This window comes from Loxodonta africana, chromosome 5 (assembly GCF_030014295.1).
Source record: "Loxodonta africana isolate mLoxAfr1 chromosome 5, mLoxAfr1.hap2, whole genome shotgun sequence".
Lineage (NCBI taxonomy): Eukaryota > Metazoa > Chordata > Mammalia > Proboscidea > Elephantidae > Loxodonta > Loxodonta africana.
In genome coordinates, this window is record NC_087346.1 from 47,643,391 (window position 1) to 47,657,998 (window position 14,608).

The 14,608-nt window shown below is 38.9% G+C and overlaps 1 protein-coding gene across 5 annotated transcripts in view; it reads right to left on the reverse strand.

Annotated features, from left to right (window-relative positions):
- Positions 1 to 14,608, reverse strand: part of NFKB1 (nuclear factor kappa B subunit 1) — a 133,819-nt gene that overhangs the window by 13,491 nt on the left and 105,720 nt on the right. For 4 of the 5 annotated variants that reach the window (XM_023548533.2, XM_010590475.3, XM_023548532.2 and 1 more), the window contains 5 exons: positions 13,121 to 13,264; positions 11,713 to 11,802; positions 10,277 to 10,462; positions 8,590 to 8,731; positions 4,114 to 4,228 (listed from right to left, as the gene is read on the reverse strand). In XM_023548533.2, the coding sequence (XP_023404301.1) occupies positions 4,114 to 4,228; positions 8,590 to 8,731; positions 10,277 to 10,462; positions 11,713 to 11,802; positions 13,121 to 13,264 (677 nt within the window). The remainder of the gene's footprint in view (positions 1 to 4,113; positions 4,229 to 8,589; positions 8,732 to 10,276; positions 10,463 to 11,712; positions 11,803 to 13,120; positions 13,265 to 14,608) is intronic. The other variant, XM_023548534.2, reaches the window with a different exon arrangement.

Genomic DNA, 14,608 nt, shown 5'->3' on the forward strand with positions numbered 1-14,608 from the left:
ACTAGTGACCTTCTGGTTAGCAGCCAAGCTCTTAACCACTGTACCACCAGGGCTCCCTAGGATGATAACCCCTGCCTGAAATGGAGCAATGTCCTCAATATTTGAGGTGCTGTAGCTAAGATCTCTGTTCTCAAAAAAAAAAAAAAAAAGGAATAAATAAATAAACAAAGGCTGTGTTTACAAATGCAGGTTTTCTGAAATGCCTTCGGAGGAGCCTTTGTTGGAGGACATGGGAAAAGGAATGAGAATGAAATCAGAAAAAAAGAAGATCAGAAATTGAGATATTATAATGGAGAAATTAGGAATTTTCTATAGTTTATATATATATATATATATATATATTTTTTCATATCATACAAATTCTCCTACCACAGACAACAGAGGGAGTTTTAAAGTCTTTCTCTCATGATCCCACAAAAGTTTTTCTACATTTCATGTTTCTAGATTTTAAACCTCAAGATTGTATCTTAAACCATTACACAATGTAGGGATCCAGGGACTCATGCTATGCCAGCTGGCCTGTGGACTTAAGCAGCCACTCTGGAAAGCCAAGTGTGATAGTTTTATGTGTCAACATGGCAAGGCTCTGGTACCCAGTTAGTTAATCCAACACTAATCTAGGTGTTGTTATGTTTATGCAAATGTGTAGACGCAAATCTGTTTAGCATCTACAAATATGAGTGGGCCTCATCCAATCAGCTGAAGACCTTAAAATCTCTTAAGACCTTAAGGGCAAAAACTGCAGTTTCCCAGAGAAATTCTGCCTCAGAACTGCAAGGGTAACTCCTGGTGAGTTTTCAGCCTGCCAGCCTGCCCTAAAGATTTAGATTCAAGAGTGCAACGTCAACTCCTGCCTCAGTTACAGATTGATGAGCCTGCCCTATAGATTCTGGATGTGCCAGCCCCCATAATGACATTAGCCAATTCCTTAAAACAGATCTCTTAATATAAATATATGCTATTTGTTCTGTGTCTCTGGAAAACCCTGACTGATATACCAAATACACAAACGCCCCAGCGACCCAACTCATGAGTGAAATTCTGACACAAATTCTCAAGGAGACATGGTGACGATATTCGCTGCAATATTGTTTTTGGAGGTAGGAAGCTAGAAGCAGCTTAAGTATCCACTAGTGTGGAATGGGTAAGTTATGTGAAGCTATACACTATGGAATTCTCTTCAGCATTACACGCAGTGAACTAGCTGTACATCCAGCAGCATGGATAGTTCCCATAGACAGTGAGTGCAGAAATACGATGATGTTGAACACAAAGGCATTCATGTATTTTAAAAATACATCCACATGGACTAAGACACTCACACATAAATGTGTGAATATAAAACTGGTGAAATGTGAATAAGATCTCATATTGTACCAGTAGTGATTGTCCCAATGTCCATTTCCTGGTTTTGCTCTTGTCCTATAGTAATGCAAGATTTTACCATTGGAGGAAACTGGGTGAAGGGTACATAGACTCTTTCTGTATTTTTTTTTTTTTGTAACCTTTTATGAACCCATAATTATTTAAAATAAAAAAAATTAAAAAGGTTAATTCAGAGTAGGAGCAGTATGTATAATGTTGATAGTTTGTGAAAGTATACTAAAATATCTATATATTTAAAGTGCCTAAATTAACGTATTTAATGTGCGGATATAGTCAATACTTGAAAAAATACCCCCAAGCACAATGGTTACATTTTGAGATGTGGCCAAGGGACTTTTACGTTGTCAGGGACTGGAACTTTGACTTTTCAATGTATATCCTTCTGCACCAGCCTTAAAACTATGAGTAGATATTTTATTTATAAATTAAAAACAAAGAAAAAAATGAAAAATAACAGATGCACCAAAACAAAACAAAAACAAACCCACTGAGGGTTTAGAGGAATACATGCAAATAAAACAATACATGTCCAACATAATGGAATGGTTTGTCTATATTGGGGGTGGAGGGGTAGGTGGGGAGAAACAGAAGAGAATGAAGGTGAAAAAGAATAGATTTTGAAAATATTTTCAGAAAAATCCTAACTGTATACTTGGATTTGTGTGTGTGTTTATGTGTGTGCGTGTGTGTGTCTAGAGGGCTGTTGGTGGGTGGGGACTGAGCTGACCATGACAGGTGGTCACATAAATGTAATAAGAGTAGTGAAAGGTATTTTGGGAGAGTGTTTAAGATAACTTGCAAGTAATCTCACATTATTTAGAGAACTGTATAAATTCCCAGCTAGAACCGTTAGCAGAAAACCTTTACAAGAGATAAACGGGAATTAAAATCTTAGCTTGCTGCAGTTCTCAAGTCAAAGTTGCCATTGGGTATGTGTTTGAGACCTAAAGGGAAGCCAGAGCCCTTGCCCATTAAGTAGAGTGGCAATAAGGTGGGACCAAAAACAGACCTGTTTTCTCCTGAGAGCCACAAACTAAGAAACGGCAGAGTGTCCATGGTGGTAGTGTCAAGTTTTTTGTCTCTAATGTACTGGAGAGTCTCAATATGTGTGACCAAGTGATACAGTAAGGAGTTTAGCACATAATAAATCACAGTTACTAATCTTGTGCTGTGTCCTTTAGAGATCCTATTTATAATCAGAAAAACAAGTAATTTCCTGGCGCTGACCTATAGGAAATGAAGTTAAGCAGTCTTTGAATGGTGAATTTCTAATTTCATTTGTATACTTGTGATCGTTAAAAAGAAAAATCAGTCCAAAAGTCTGTGGGAATTAAGCTTTATGGGCCAAATGACTTTCCAAATACCAAGTCCCAAAAATGGTATGAAAGTTTGAAGATAAAATCAAGACCATATCCTGGTTACTGTATACTATCAGTCAATAAAGAATCACCGATTTCATTTTCCCTTTGACATTAAACACAACAGCCAGACAGGTCTAATGCATTAAATCAAATGAGAAACTGTTATTTTCCCCTACCAGGAAACACCTATCCACCAATGAAAATCTATTGACAGCTACATGTAAACATTTTACTGCTTTTGCTTTGAGGAAATAAAAAAGATCCAAATCATTTGCTTTAAAAAAAAAAATGGAGAAGTGCAGCAGGTATCTTTACTATGTAAATAATTACACATGAGCGCTGGCCATATTTTTGGAGATTACAAGTGGGAGACATGCTTGAATCAGGGATCCAAACAACACCATTTCAGTCAAGAAGGACTAGGAAGACGCTTTGGGTCAAGCGAAGGGAAGGGGAAAGACAGAAGGCTGAGAAGGGAACAGGAGCAGACGACTCAGAGAAGACTGCAAGGCTGGAGGAAAGGCAGTGAGGTGGGGAAAGCAACTAGGGCGGGCTGCCGGGGGGCTCCTAGGAGCAGAACCCCATCTCCACCTTGTGCTTCTGCAGCCCCTTAGCCAGAGGGCCGAGCAAGGTCTCCAGCTTCAAACACCCAGCAGATGGTCTTTGCTTCTGGCCCCACGATTTCAACCCTCCATTCCTCACCCCTGAAACCTACATGTACCCATTCAGGTGGCCTCCCTGAGTCTCCAGCTGACTGTTCTCTTTGCAATTTTGGAAGATCTCCTTAAAGGAATTCTTCAAGTTGTTTTTAACTTAATTTCTATTTATACCCCATTTGGCAAAATGCTCTGGTGTTCCCTGTTTTCCTCACCTGGTTTTTGAAGGACGCCTTTCCTTCTCAAGCAACTTTTTTACCTTTCTCTGTTCCCTTTATTTGATTACACTTAATCTATTTCAAAGTGTGCTTCAGTAGTCCTCAAAATTCTTGCAAATTATTGGTTTTTCAAGTCTAATTTTTCTAGTTTATTTTTTCTTAACAGCTGTGACATTTTCACTCCAGTTTCTATCTCTAAAATAGATCAAGTGTTTCATTTGTAAAGTTTGCCTTCTCCCAGCAGGATGCTGAATTTCATTGTGGTGACTGCTATCAGATAACTGTTCATCCACAGATAAAAGAAGCCCCAGTTAGTAAAATAACATTCCCAACTAGTGGGCTTTTAGGATATTACCTACAAAGATGTTTAACGTTTCATATGTTTAAAGTATTTTTGCTACTGTTATTATTAAAAATAACACATGCAGAGAGGAAAACAAAAAAAACAACTATGGGTTTTCCCTCAGTGTTCTCTTTGAGATTTCTGCTTACCTGATAAAGATCATTTCTCATGTTGATGATGTCATTGGAAATCAAACCCGCTGTGACTTCTAGCAGATCCCTCACCAGCTGTGCATGAAGGTGGATGATTGCTAAGTGCAAGACGCTGGAATGAAAAGATAGCGGCATAAATCAACTAAGGTATTAATGAAAAAAAAAAAAGACCCCCACCTATGATTAGACTTGTAGACTGAAGCTGGTCCTCATACTTGGTTTTAGTTGTTGTTTTGTTAAGTGCCATTGAGTCGCTGACTCATAGCAACCTTATGTATAACAGAAGGAAACACTGGCTCTAAAAGATTTGAATCCATAGTGTTTTGAATCTGAGGTGGTCATGTGCTCTCCACAGGTTGCTACACACTTATCGACAGTGTCCACCTGGCCTTTGGAATCACTGCTTGACTCTTTGAGCATCCTGTTTCAAGGTCAGGGAGACCCAAGTTCAAATCCCAGCCTCATGTTATAATTTCAGGGAGCTTTCTCCTCTTGCTTTTGTCTGACTTTCCCTGGACTGGTACTAGAAATTGTTCAGAAAAAATTAGTTTCCTCACATAGCTCTGCTACTCTGCCTCTAAAATATAAGAGTGCTAATTTTTTTTTTTTTTTAAGATCTTCCTAGAGGAAAGAATGAAGTCAGCCTTTTAATTATTGAGAGAAATCTCTTGAAACAAAGTTTGGAAGTTCAGTGTATTTCTCCCCCACAAATATTCCCTCTGGCTGGAATTGTCTTGCTCCTCTTTTCTGTCTGGAATATGCCTACTCAATCCTTCATATTCCAGTTCAAATTTTGCATCCTTGGAGAAAACTTCCTAGGCAGAGGGAAATGCCCCCTTTCTTGGCTCCTGGGGAGCTCTGTTAACTCTCTAGACTGTGATTTTCTCAGGGGCACATTCTATGGTCTGAGTCAGCCTTACAGTCTTAGCACACAGGTTAAGTACTAAAATAAGAATGACAGTCTGAACCTAGTGGGCTTTTGCTAATGAGGTAAAAAATATTGGCGGGTGCTACACATCACTCCTAGGAACATATATTTTTTAATTAAAAAAATTTTTTTAATTAAAAAAAATTTAATCTTAAAATTAATTAGAAACAATCCAACAATAACAAAAGTGCTTCTATTTACCAAGTATTGTGCTAAGCCTTCAGTATGGATTACACCTCAACACAAAGAAAACAAAAATCCTCACAACTGGACCAATAAGCAACATCATGATAAAGAGAAAAAATGCTGAAGTTGTCAAGGATTTCATTTTACTTGGATCCACAATCAACACCCATGGAAGCACCAGTCAAGAAATAAACAGATGCACTGCATTGAGCAAATCTGCTGCGAAAGTCCTCTTTAAAGGTTTAAAAAGCAAAGATGTCACCTTGAAAACTAAGGTGTGCCTGACCCAAGCCATGGTGTTTTCAATCCCCTCATATGCATGCAAAAGCTGGACAATGAATAAGGAGGACAGAAGGACTGTTGCATTTGAATTATGTTTTGGTGAAGAATACTGAATACACCATGGACTGCCAGAAAAGTGAACAAATCTGTCTTGGATGAAGTACAGCCAGGATGCTCCTCAAACGCAAGGATGGTAAGACTTCCTCCCACGTATTTTAGACATGTTATCAGGAGGGACCAGTCCCTGGAGAAGGGCATCATGCTTGGTAAAGTAAAGGACCAGAGAAAAAGAGGAAGACCCTCAGTGGGATGGGCTGACACACTGGCTACAACAGTGGGCTCAAACATAGCAATGATTGTGAGGATGGCGCAGAACTGAGTAGCGTTTCATTCGGTTGTACGTAGGGTTGTTATGAGTCAGAACTGACTCAATGGCACCTAACATAACATGCTAAGCACTTTACATGCATTATCTTATTTATCGCAAGAATTCTATGAGGTAGGTAATATTATCCTCATTTTTCAGATGATGAAACAGAGACTTTTAAGTGCAACATAACTCAGCCCAGGTCACACAGCTAGTAAATGGTGAAGCTAGGATTCAAGCCCAGGTATGTCTCACTCCAAAGCCATCTCTTCATCTCTTAAACTATTCTGCTTAAGGCAAACGTGTGGACTGCTCTACCTAGCTGCAGATGAACATTTAAACGAATGATTACTCCAAAATATAGATTGAAATGGTGAGCACAAAGTATCCCATAGTAGCAGCACATCCGGGATTTAAGCCACTCCTTAGAATTTCTCTAATTTAAAGATAAAAGGTGCCATTTTATTCAGGTCTCTTTTCTGGGTCTGGGCTTTCTTAGTAATAGCGAGTATATTTTATTTGGGATTAACACTGGCATTAAATAGGAGGGCCTAAAAAAACGAAACTGTGAATTTATTACTTTAGAATGATTCATTACCCAGAATGACTTCAGGGCTTCACTACTGTCTCCTAAAACGTGATGCTGGAAGATGATGTCTGAAATGTGTCTAAGGCCTGACGCAGACATGATGCATGTATACCAAGAAAAATGTCGTCCTTTAAAAACTGCCTAAAAATTTCCATGTGCACCTCAGCATTTCAGAGCAGAAGTTCATTCCCCCTCCCCCATGAATCTTCACACCCTTGTGGGAATTTCCCCAATAACATAAGTCTTATTTTTAATTTTTTTATTGTATTTTCTGTGATGACTAATGGCCACAGGATGAAAAGTTCTGAGCTGTGATGGTCAAAAGCTGCCCCTTGTCTATACTCTTTATGTGGACTCCCTTTTGGTCTCCCCAAATCCCGCCTCTCTGGCCTCTAGCTTTGGCTAGCCCCCAGAACCCACCAGTGTGAGTGTGTCTGGGGTCCTGCGAGGTGGCTCTAATGATTCACTCTCTGCTTGTACAAGGAAAAACCTTTCCTTGGCCTCTCCTCCTATGTCCAGGGTTCTTACACCTGTGTACACTTTCCCCTCTGGTACCCGCTTGAATGCACGTACCTCGTTTCCCTCTCTACAATCTTCCCTTCCGACACCAGCAGCCACTTTCTAACTTGTATGTGCTTGTCTTTCTTAGATTTATCAATTAGGCAGGTTCCTGAAAATGTCACTTGTCCTGTCTTGGTTAACCACGTTCTCTTATGGCTATATGCTACTGAAAGCTAAGTGGGTTATTTTAACCCTGGAAAAAACATTCTGCTGTTCATGGCATTCATTACACGAAGAAAGCCGTACCGGTTCCTCTCATACTGTATAACAAGGCCAGTGGTTATACCACATCCTTGGTTACACTGCAAGGAATGAGAACAAAGGTCTCTGCTTGAAACCCTGAGGCTGGCACTTTCCTAAAGCGTTTGGTACAGGTTTTAAACTGACATTTAAAAAATAGCACCCAAGAGCTCTTCCACAGAAAAGGGTTTCTCAGTGTTGACACTATTTTAGGAAGGTTTTAGATAAGGCAGCTGACTTGAATCTGAAGGCTGCTGCCTCTTGTTGTTTTTAATAGACGTTTGAGATCATTTTAGAAGTCTCAATGAAAGGACTAAGAGAACCATTTTAGAAAGAAGTCAGGTGGCTTTGCAAATATGATCTCAGTCATAAAAGGAATGGAAGGCATGGTGTTTGGAATTTTAGACTCCCACACAACATGGGTTGGAGCAGTCATTAGAATCTGATCCAGTCACAGACTAGTAACGGTTAACAGAGAAAGCAGAGGAGGAACCAGCAGCTGGGAAAGAATGACAATTACTACTACTTCTTTTTTTTTTTTTCTTGAGTACACTGTATGTATTAGAAATCCACCACTTGTCTGTCAGTTTGACGTATTGTCTGTGGCGGCTTGTGTACTGCTTTGCTGCTGGAAGCCATGGCACCAGTATTTCAAGTATCAGCAGAGTCATTAATGGTGGACAAGTTCCAGCGGAGCTTCCAGGCTAAGAAAGACTAGGAAGAAAGACCTGGTGATCTACTTCCAAAAATTAACCAATGAAAACCTTATGAATCACAACAGAATATTGTCTGATATAGTGCTGGAAGATGGTTGGAAGGCACTACACTAACTGCTGCAACAATGGCCTCAAACATACCAGTGATCATGAAAATGGCAGCAGTAAGGTCACCATGAGTCAGGGATGACTCTATGGCAACTAATAACAATAACAACATCATATTATGTAGTTCAGATAACAGTCCTTCTGGAATTTGATTAGGACTCTTCAAATATTGTTCTAATAAATAAAGCAAGACTTGTCATAAAAGTACAATTCCCTACACACATCTTAGTTTTCTTGCCCAGTGAGATGTATTGTCAGATGAATACTCCCAGCCATTCTAAAATCTAACAGGTGATAGAAATAGTACAACCCAGACCACCCAGTGCCGTCGACAGAGAAGCAAATTATGCTACTTAACGTTATTGACATTATCTTCCAGTTACAAGACCTAATAACTTTGAACAGTTCTTTTTATTGTGAGCAATGCTGTGTATTCAATGCTTTTCTCTCTGCCTTAACTCAAAACAACCCTTGTCGTGCAGAAGTTCTGACTCACCTGTCCCCATTCTCATCCTGCACTGCAGTAAGATGGCGCTGGACCGCCAGCAGCATCTTCACGTCTCCTGTTACCGCATAGTCAAAAAGGGCATTGGCGTGCCGCTTGGCAAGCTGCATAGCCTTCTCTAGAAAGAGGTTATCTGCAAGGCAAAGAGCATGATCAGAGTTGAGTTTCGTATACTTGCTCTACAGACACGGCATGCTCAAGGCAAAAACCATCAGTATCCCTGTTCTGACACCTCAAACACATCGTTTTAGTTGAAAATGCTCCTTTCAGTGATCCTGGATTGTGTCCATTAGAAAAAGCTGGACACTGGCTCACTCATGAATATGGTTAGAGACTGATCTGAAAATTTCTGTCCATGGCTTGTTAGGGGAAAAAAAGTTCAGAAATGTCTGTTATTTTAAGGGCAAATAAGCAAGCCCCAAATAACTGATGGGATTTTGCTGTAATTTTAGATAATTATCCTCTTAGTGAAATAAGGAAACCCTGGTGGTGTAGTGGTTAAGTGCTACGGTTCTTAACCCAAAAGTTGGCAGTTTGAATCCACTAGGCACTCCCTGGAAAGTCTATGGGGCATTTCTACTCTGTCCTAAAGGGTCGCTATGAGTTGGAATCGACTCGATGGCAACGGGTTGGTTATGGGTAGTGAAATAAATCTTTATTGAAGTAACTTCTCATTAAAAGTGTCAAAAATATTAAAGTGTCAAAAATCAGAGTCTCAGCTCTAGACAGTGTTTTTGTGAAATTTACTTCCTCGAGGTCAGCAGTTGGCAAATTATGGCTTATGGGTCCATGGAGCCCTGGTGGCATAGTGGTGAAGAACTATGGTTGCTAACCAAAAGGTTGGCAGTATGAATCCACCAGCCACTCCTTAGAAACCCTATGGGACAGTTCTATTCTGTCCTCTAGGGTCACTATGAGTTGAAATTGACTTGACAGCAAAGGGTTTTTTATGGGGGCCAAATCCAGCAGGCAACCTGTTTTTATATAACCCCCTAGCTAAGGCAAGGTTTGTACATTTGTAAAGGGAGAAAAAAAGAAAAAAGGATACAGGATATGTGACAGAGATCACAGTGGCCTTGAGTCTAAATATCTAATATCTTTGCCTTTACAAAAAAAGTCTTCCGAGGACGATCCAGGATGACCTAGAATCATGACACATCCTCTGATAGGACTGGCTCAAAGTACATACAAAATGACACTGTCTCTCTTAATCCTAACTCTTCAAAGCATGTGACAGGATAAAAGAAATGTTTCTATTTTCTGGCAAAGTTCCAATTCAATATGACCGTCAAGTTAACCTCTAGAGAAGGGTAACTACTGAAGTTATGGAAACTGTTCTATATTATCAGTGCTAGAAATGAAGTGATTATCTTTCAAAGTACCCAACAACCGTGTGATTATGACTGGAGAATGAGCATGTAAATTTCTGTACTTTATGTTCAAAGATAATACTGGGAAAACAGAAAGCACAGTGTGACTAAAATGACCTGACATACACTCTTCAAAGGACGTACAAAGAACTTCGGGATTTTTAAGGGCACAGTGCACTGGGTATTGATATGCCATCTTTAGATTAACAGAAAAAAAACCTATCTTTTGGAAGTAGCTTTCTACACCTAGAATGGACTATCCTCCCCACCCCCAACCAATACAATATAATGATCCTGTGATCACTCACCCTGAAACCTGCAATTCTCTTCCTTTACTCCTACTGTATACGTCAGAGTAACCCCGTCATGCCCATTGCTGGACTTCTTATCTTGCTCTGTGGTTTCAGTTACTTTCCCAGAAAGATTTATAACATCTCTGTCATCACTTTTGTCACAACCTTCATGGTCTTTTTTAGATGGGGTGCCTATGGCTCCTAAGATAAATGCAAAAGCATTAGCCTTTTTCTTGCAAAGTCTATTAAGTTACAATTCATGGTTTTAATGAAGGTCAGATAAAGGCAGGAAGCAAGTTTATTGCATAGAAAAAAAAAATCATTTAAAATTCTTTCCAAAATGGTCATACCATTAAGCGACATGTTTTGGAGCTATTTTAAACTCTCACTTCTAAAAATTTACATCTCATTTTGTTTATCTGTAAAGCAGAAAAAAGGAAATAAAGCTCTTCTGTGAGTTCCAGGAATTTTTAAGTGAAAAATTTAAAGTTGTTGAAAGCTAGAGCAGTTGTTGTTTCTCCTATTGCTAATTAACAAAGGAAGTTGAAAAGACGTGATCTCAATTCATATTCCTTAGTATGTGGAACTTTCAGAGCACCATTTCTGATCACGATCTTCTGGGTCTGACCAGGTTATCTCACAGGTATTATGAGTGCAGTTAGATATTATGGGCAGATCTAGTTCAAATCCTGGTTCTGTCACTTACAGCTATCTGCCTTCAGCAAGAAATTAACATTTTTTCTAAACCTCAGTATCCCCTGACTGAAGAATGGAAATACTAATATTCTTCTTACAAAGCAGTCTTGAAGATTACAATTAAAACATGTAAAAGTACCTGGCATAAAACAGGCATTCCATAAACGGGAATATTTTATTGTATTATTTCTTCAGTGGATATACTAGGATGGACATGTAATATAAACTATGAACACATGGTGTAACAACTGCCACTGAAGGATGCATTTGGTGGGGAAAAGGCCAACCCTATAAAACTATAAATGACTGCAAAAGCATGTTATTTTAGGAAAAAAAACAGAAAATAGATCCGGTAATTTTTTATTCTTAATTAGCTTACTGCTCATATAATCCCCCTGTTCATGACATTTACAAAGGAAATATAAACAAAGCATCTAAATAGAGTTAATACCCTCCACAGGACATAAAGATGTTTTAGGAAACATCTTCTTAGTTTATCTATTATATTATTCCATTTTCTCAAAATGATAACGTTGTGATGAGTAATGATTAAAAAAAAAATTTGTTTTCATGAGTCAGAGTCAACACCACAGCAGCTAGTTCATACCACTCAGTGAATGGTGAGGTGAACCAGAGAATAGTTTCATGATGTAAAGCAGGCAGTGCACCAACTGATTTAAAAAAAAAAAAACCTTTTTAATATTAATTTTTTTATTCCTTCTTCAGAATTAAAAACACAACAAACTATTAATTACCGTGCTTCATCCCAGCATTAGATTTAGTGGTTCCAGAATGGAAGGTGATTCCACCATATGTAGGAAATCCATAGGGTGGGAAGCCATACCCTGAAATGGCAAATGAGACATCAAGATGATTTCTAAAAGACTCAGCAAACCTTGGTCCTTCCCTCATGAAAGCATGGACTTGGGTGTGGGAAGACTCTGTCTGTACCCAGTGTTTCTGCTGAGTTCCTAAAACACACCATGGGGGTTGTGAGACAACTGGCATTCTCCTTTGGCAAAATTCACATGTAGGCAACCAGGAAGTGCCCTAGGCTTGGGGCACCATGGGGCAGTTCACGCTGGAGAAAATCTCCCACTCCTTCGCTAAGGGAATAATAGGTTAATGGTGAGTGGTCACGCCCAAATTCAGACTTGCTACACAGGAGATATTATAATGACCTTCGGGGGAAAAAACCAAACCAAACAAAACACAGAAAAACCAACAAAACAAAAAAAGACAGAAAATCTTCTAAATGAAAAAATGGCGACTGGTATCCATTTTCATGGATTTTTGGTAGGAGTATAAATTGGTAAGACTCTTTGGGGAAGCAGCTGACAGTAGATATTGTACCCTTTGACAAGAGTAATTTTACCTCAAAAAACCCAATTAAAAAAAAAATCTGAAATAAAAGAAAAGCTATGTGGACAGAGGAATTTAGTAGAGCATTTTATACAGAAAACAAGAAATAACATTCAGGTAAGTTATTCTAAGGTTTGTTTACTTTGTGAAATATGATGAGTCTTTAAACATGATGCATTTGTTAATGTGTGAGGTAAAAGCAGCATCTAGAACTCTATATAGTCATGGTACAATGGTAATAAACAGCTAATACAAAGAAATGGATGAAAATACTATATACCATGATCGCAGTTGTACTTGGGAAAATGAGTAAGTACATATTATTATAATCTATACACAGAAAAAAAATAGGAAGTGGTTAACCTTGGGTGGCGGGATTTTATGTATTTTCAAATTTCTATAATGTAGTCTATATAATTAGATCTTTTCAATGTTTCCAAAAAACACCAAGACAACTACGCAAAAACCAAAAGAAAAAAAGAAAAACCTCAAAACAAACGAAATACCAAAACAACCCACCAGAACCAAAGAACAAAAACAAAGTAAAAGAGATAGCTAGCCTTGGGTGACTTCTTTTTTTTCTTAATGGTTTTTGGTATTATCTATATATTATAAAATGAACATGTATTTCTTTGAAAATAAAAAAAAATTTATTTGTTGGGAACTTTTAATTAATTTACTATATCATAGACAATAATGCCACAGTTACTCAAACCAAAGACATGCTCATAAACTTAAAAAAAGAAAATTCTACCCTCTCTAATACGAAAAAGCTTTAGAAAGAGTATACTTTATTCTTACCTGGGCCAGTACTTCCAGTACCCCCTCCTCCGCCGCCACTACCAAACATGCCTCCACCTCCAGCTCCAGCACCACTACCACCACCGAAACTATCCGAAAAATTGGGCATGAGCTTCTGCCGTTTCCTCTGCACTTCCTCTTTATCTGCATTTAAAGAGACGTAGGCCAAAAAGGAAGAGAAACCAGAGGAGAAAAGATTGATTCAGTTCTACTACTAGCCACAGAAAGTATATTGATTCTGATGGTATTTTTAAACACTGAAGGAGGAAGAGGAGCCAAATTTCAAGAAGTTTTATATTTATTCCAATGGGTAACTAGACCGAGAACCAACCTCAGAGATACCACAGAACAGCACACACCCAAATAGTCTCCACAGCAGTTAAGTTCCCAGTGTTGCTAAAATTAGTGGAAGACTAGACTGCCCATGAAAGAGTAAGATACTGAGTAAGAAAACACCACTGGGCATTTTTGAGTTGGAATCGACTCGATGGCAATGGATACTGGGCATTTTCACTTGGTCACAGAAATCAACTATTAGTAATCAGCTAACATTTATTGTGTATCTATTAAGAGCTAGGAGTCCCTGGGTGGTGAAATGGCTGACACACTCAGCTGCTAACTAAAAGGTTGGAAGTAGGAGCCCATCCAGAGGTGCCTTGGAAAAAAAGCCTGGCAATCTACTTCTTAGAAATCAGCCATTGAAAACCCTACAGAGCACAGTTCTACTCAGACACACATGGGGTCACCATGAGTCACAGCTGAGTTGACTGCAACTGGTTTATTGTGAGCTAAGTGCTGGGGATAAAGAGAAGCATGACATAAAGTTTTTGCTGTCAAGGGCCCTTGATATTATTTTCAGGTTGTGGGGGAAGAGAGAAACAGAGCATTATAAGGCTATATATGTTAAATTCATGGTGCAGATCGGTGTTCTAGGAGGTGAGGGAAGGATTTAGGAGGTCCAGGTGGGCTGGGAAATTCAAGAAAGGCTTCCAAGAGGAGGAGTCCCAGGATCAACTTTATATACGGAAGGGAAAAGGGAGATGTTCTGGGAAAGGGATACAGGAAGAACAAAGTAATGAAGGAAAGAAAGTGCACGGAGTGCATAACAGAACAGTAGTAGATAGTATGGCTGAAGTGCAGGCTTACTATAAGCAATTTCTGTGAAATAGACTGATTGGAGTCACACTGTGGAGTGCCTGGAATATGAAGCGAAGAGATTTTACTGCTTTTCATCAATTTTTTAAAATTGTACTTTAGATGAAGGTTTACAAACTAGTTTCTCATTAAACAGTATACACATTTTTTTATGACACTGGTTAACAACCCCATGACATGTTACCACTCTCCCTCTCTCGAACCTTGGATTCCCTTTTAGTAGCGTTCCTGTCTCCTAGGCCTTGCCCCTGGGCTGTTGTGCCCCTTTAGACTCGTTTCGTTTTATGGGCCTGTCTAATCTTTGGATGAAGGGTGAACCTAAAGAGTGACTTC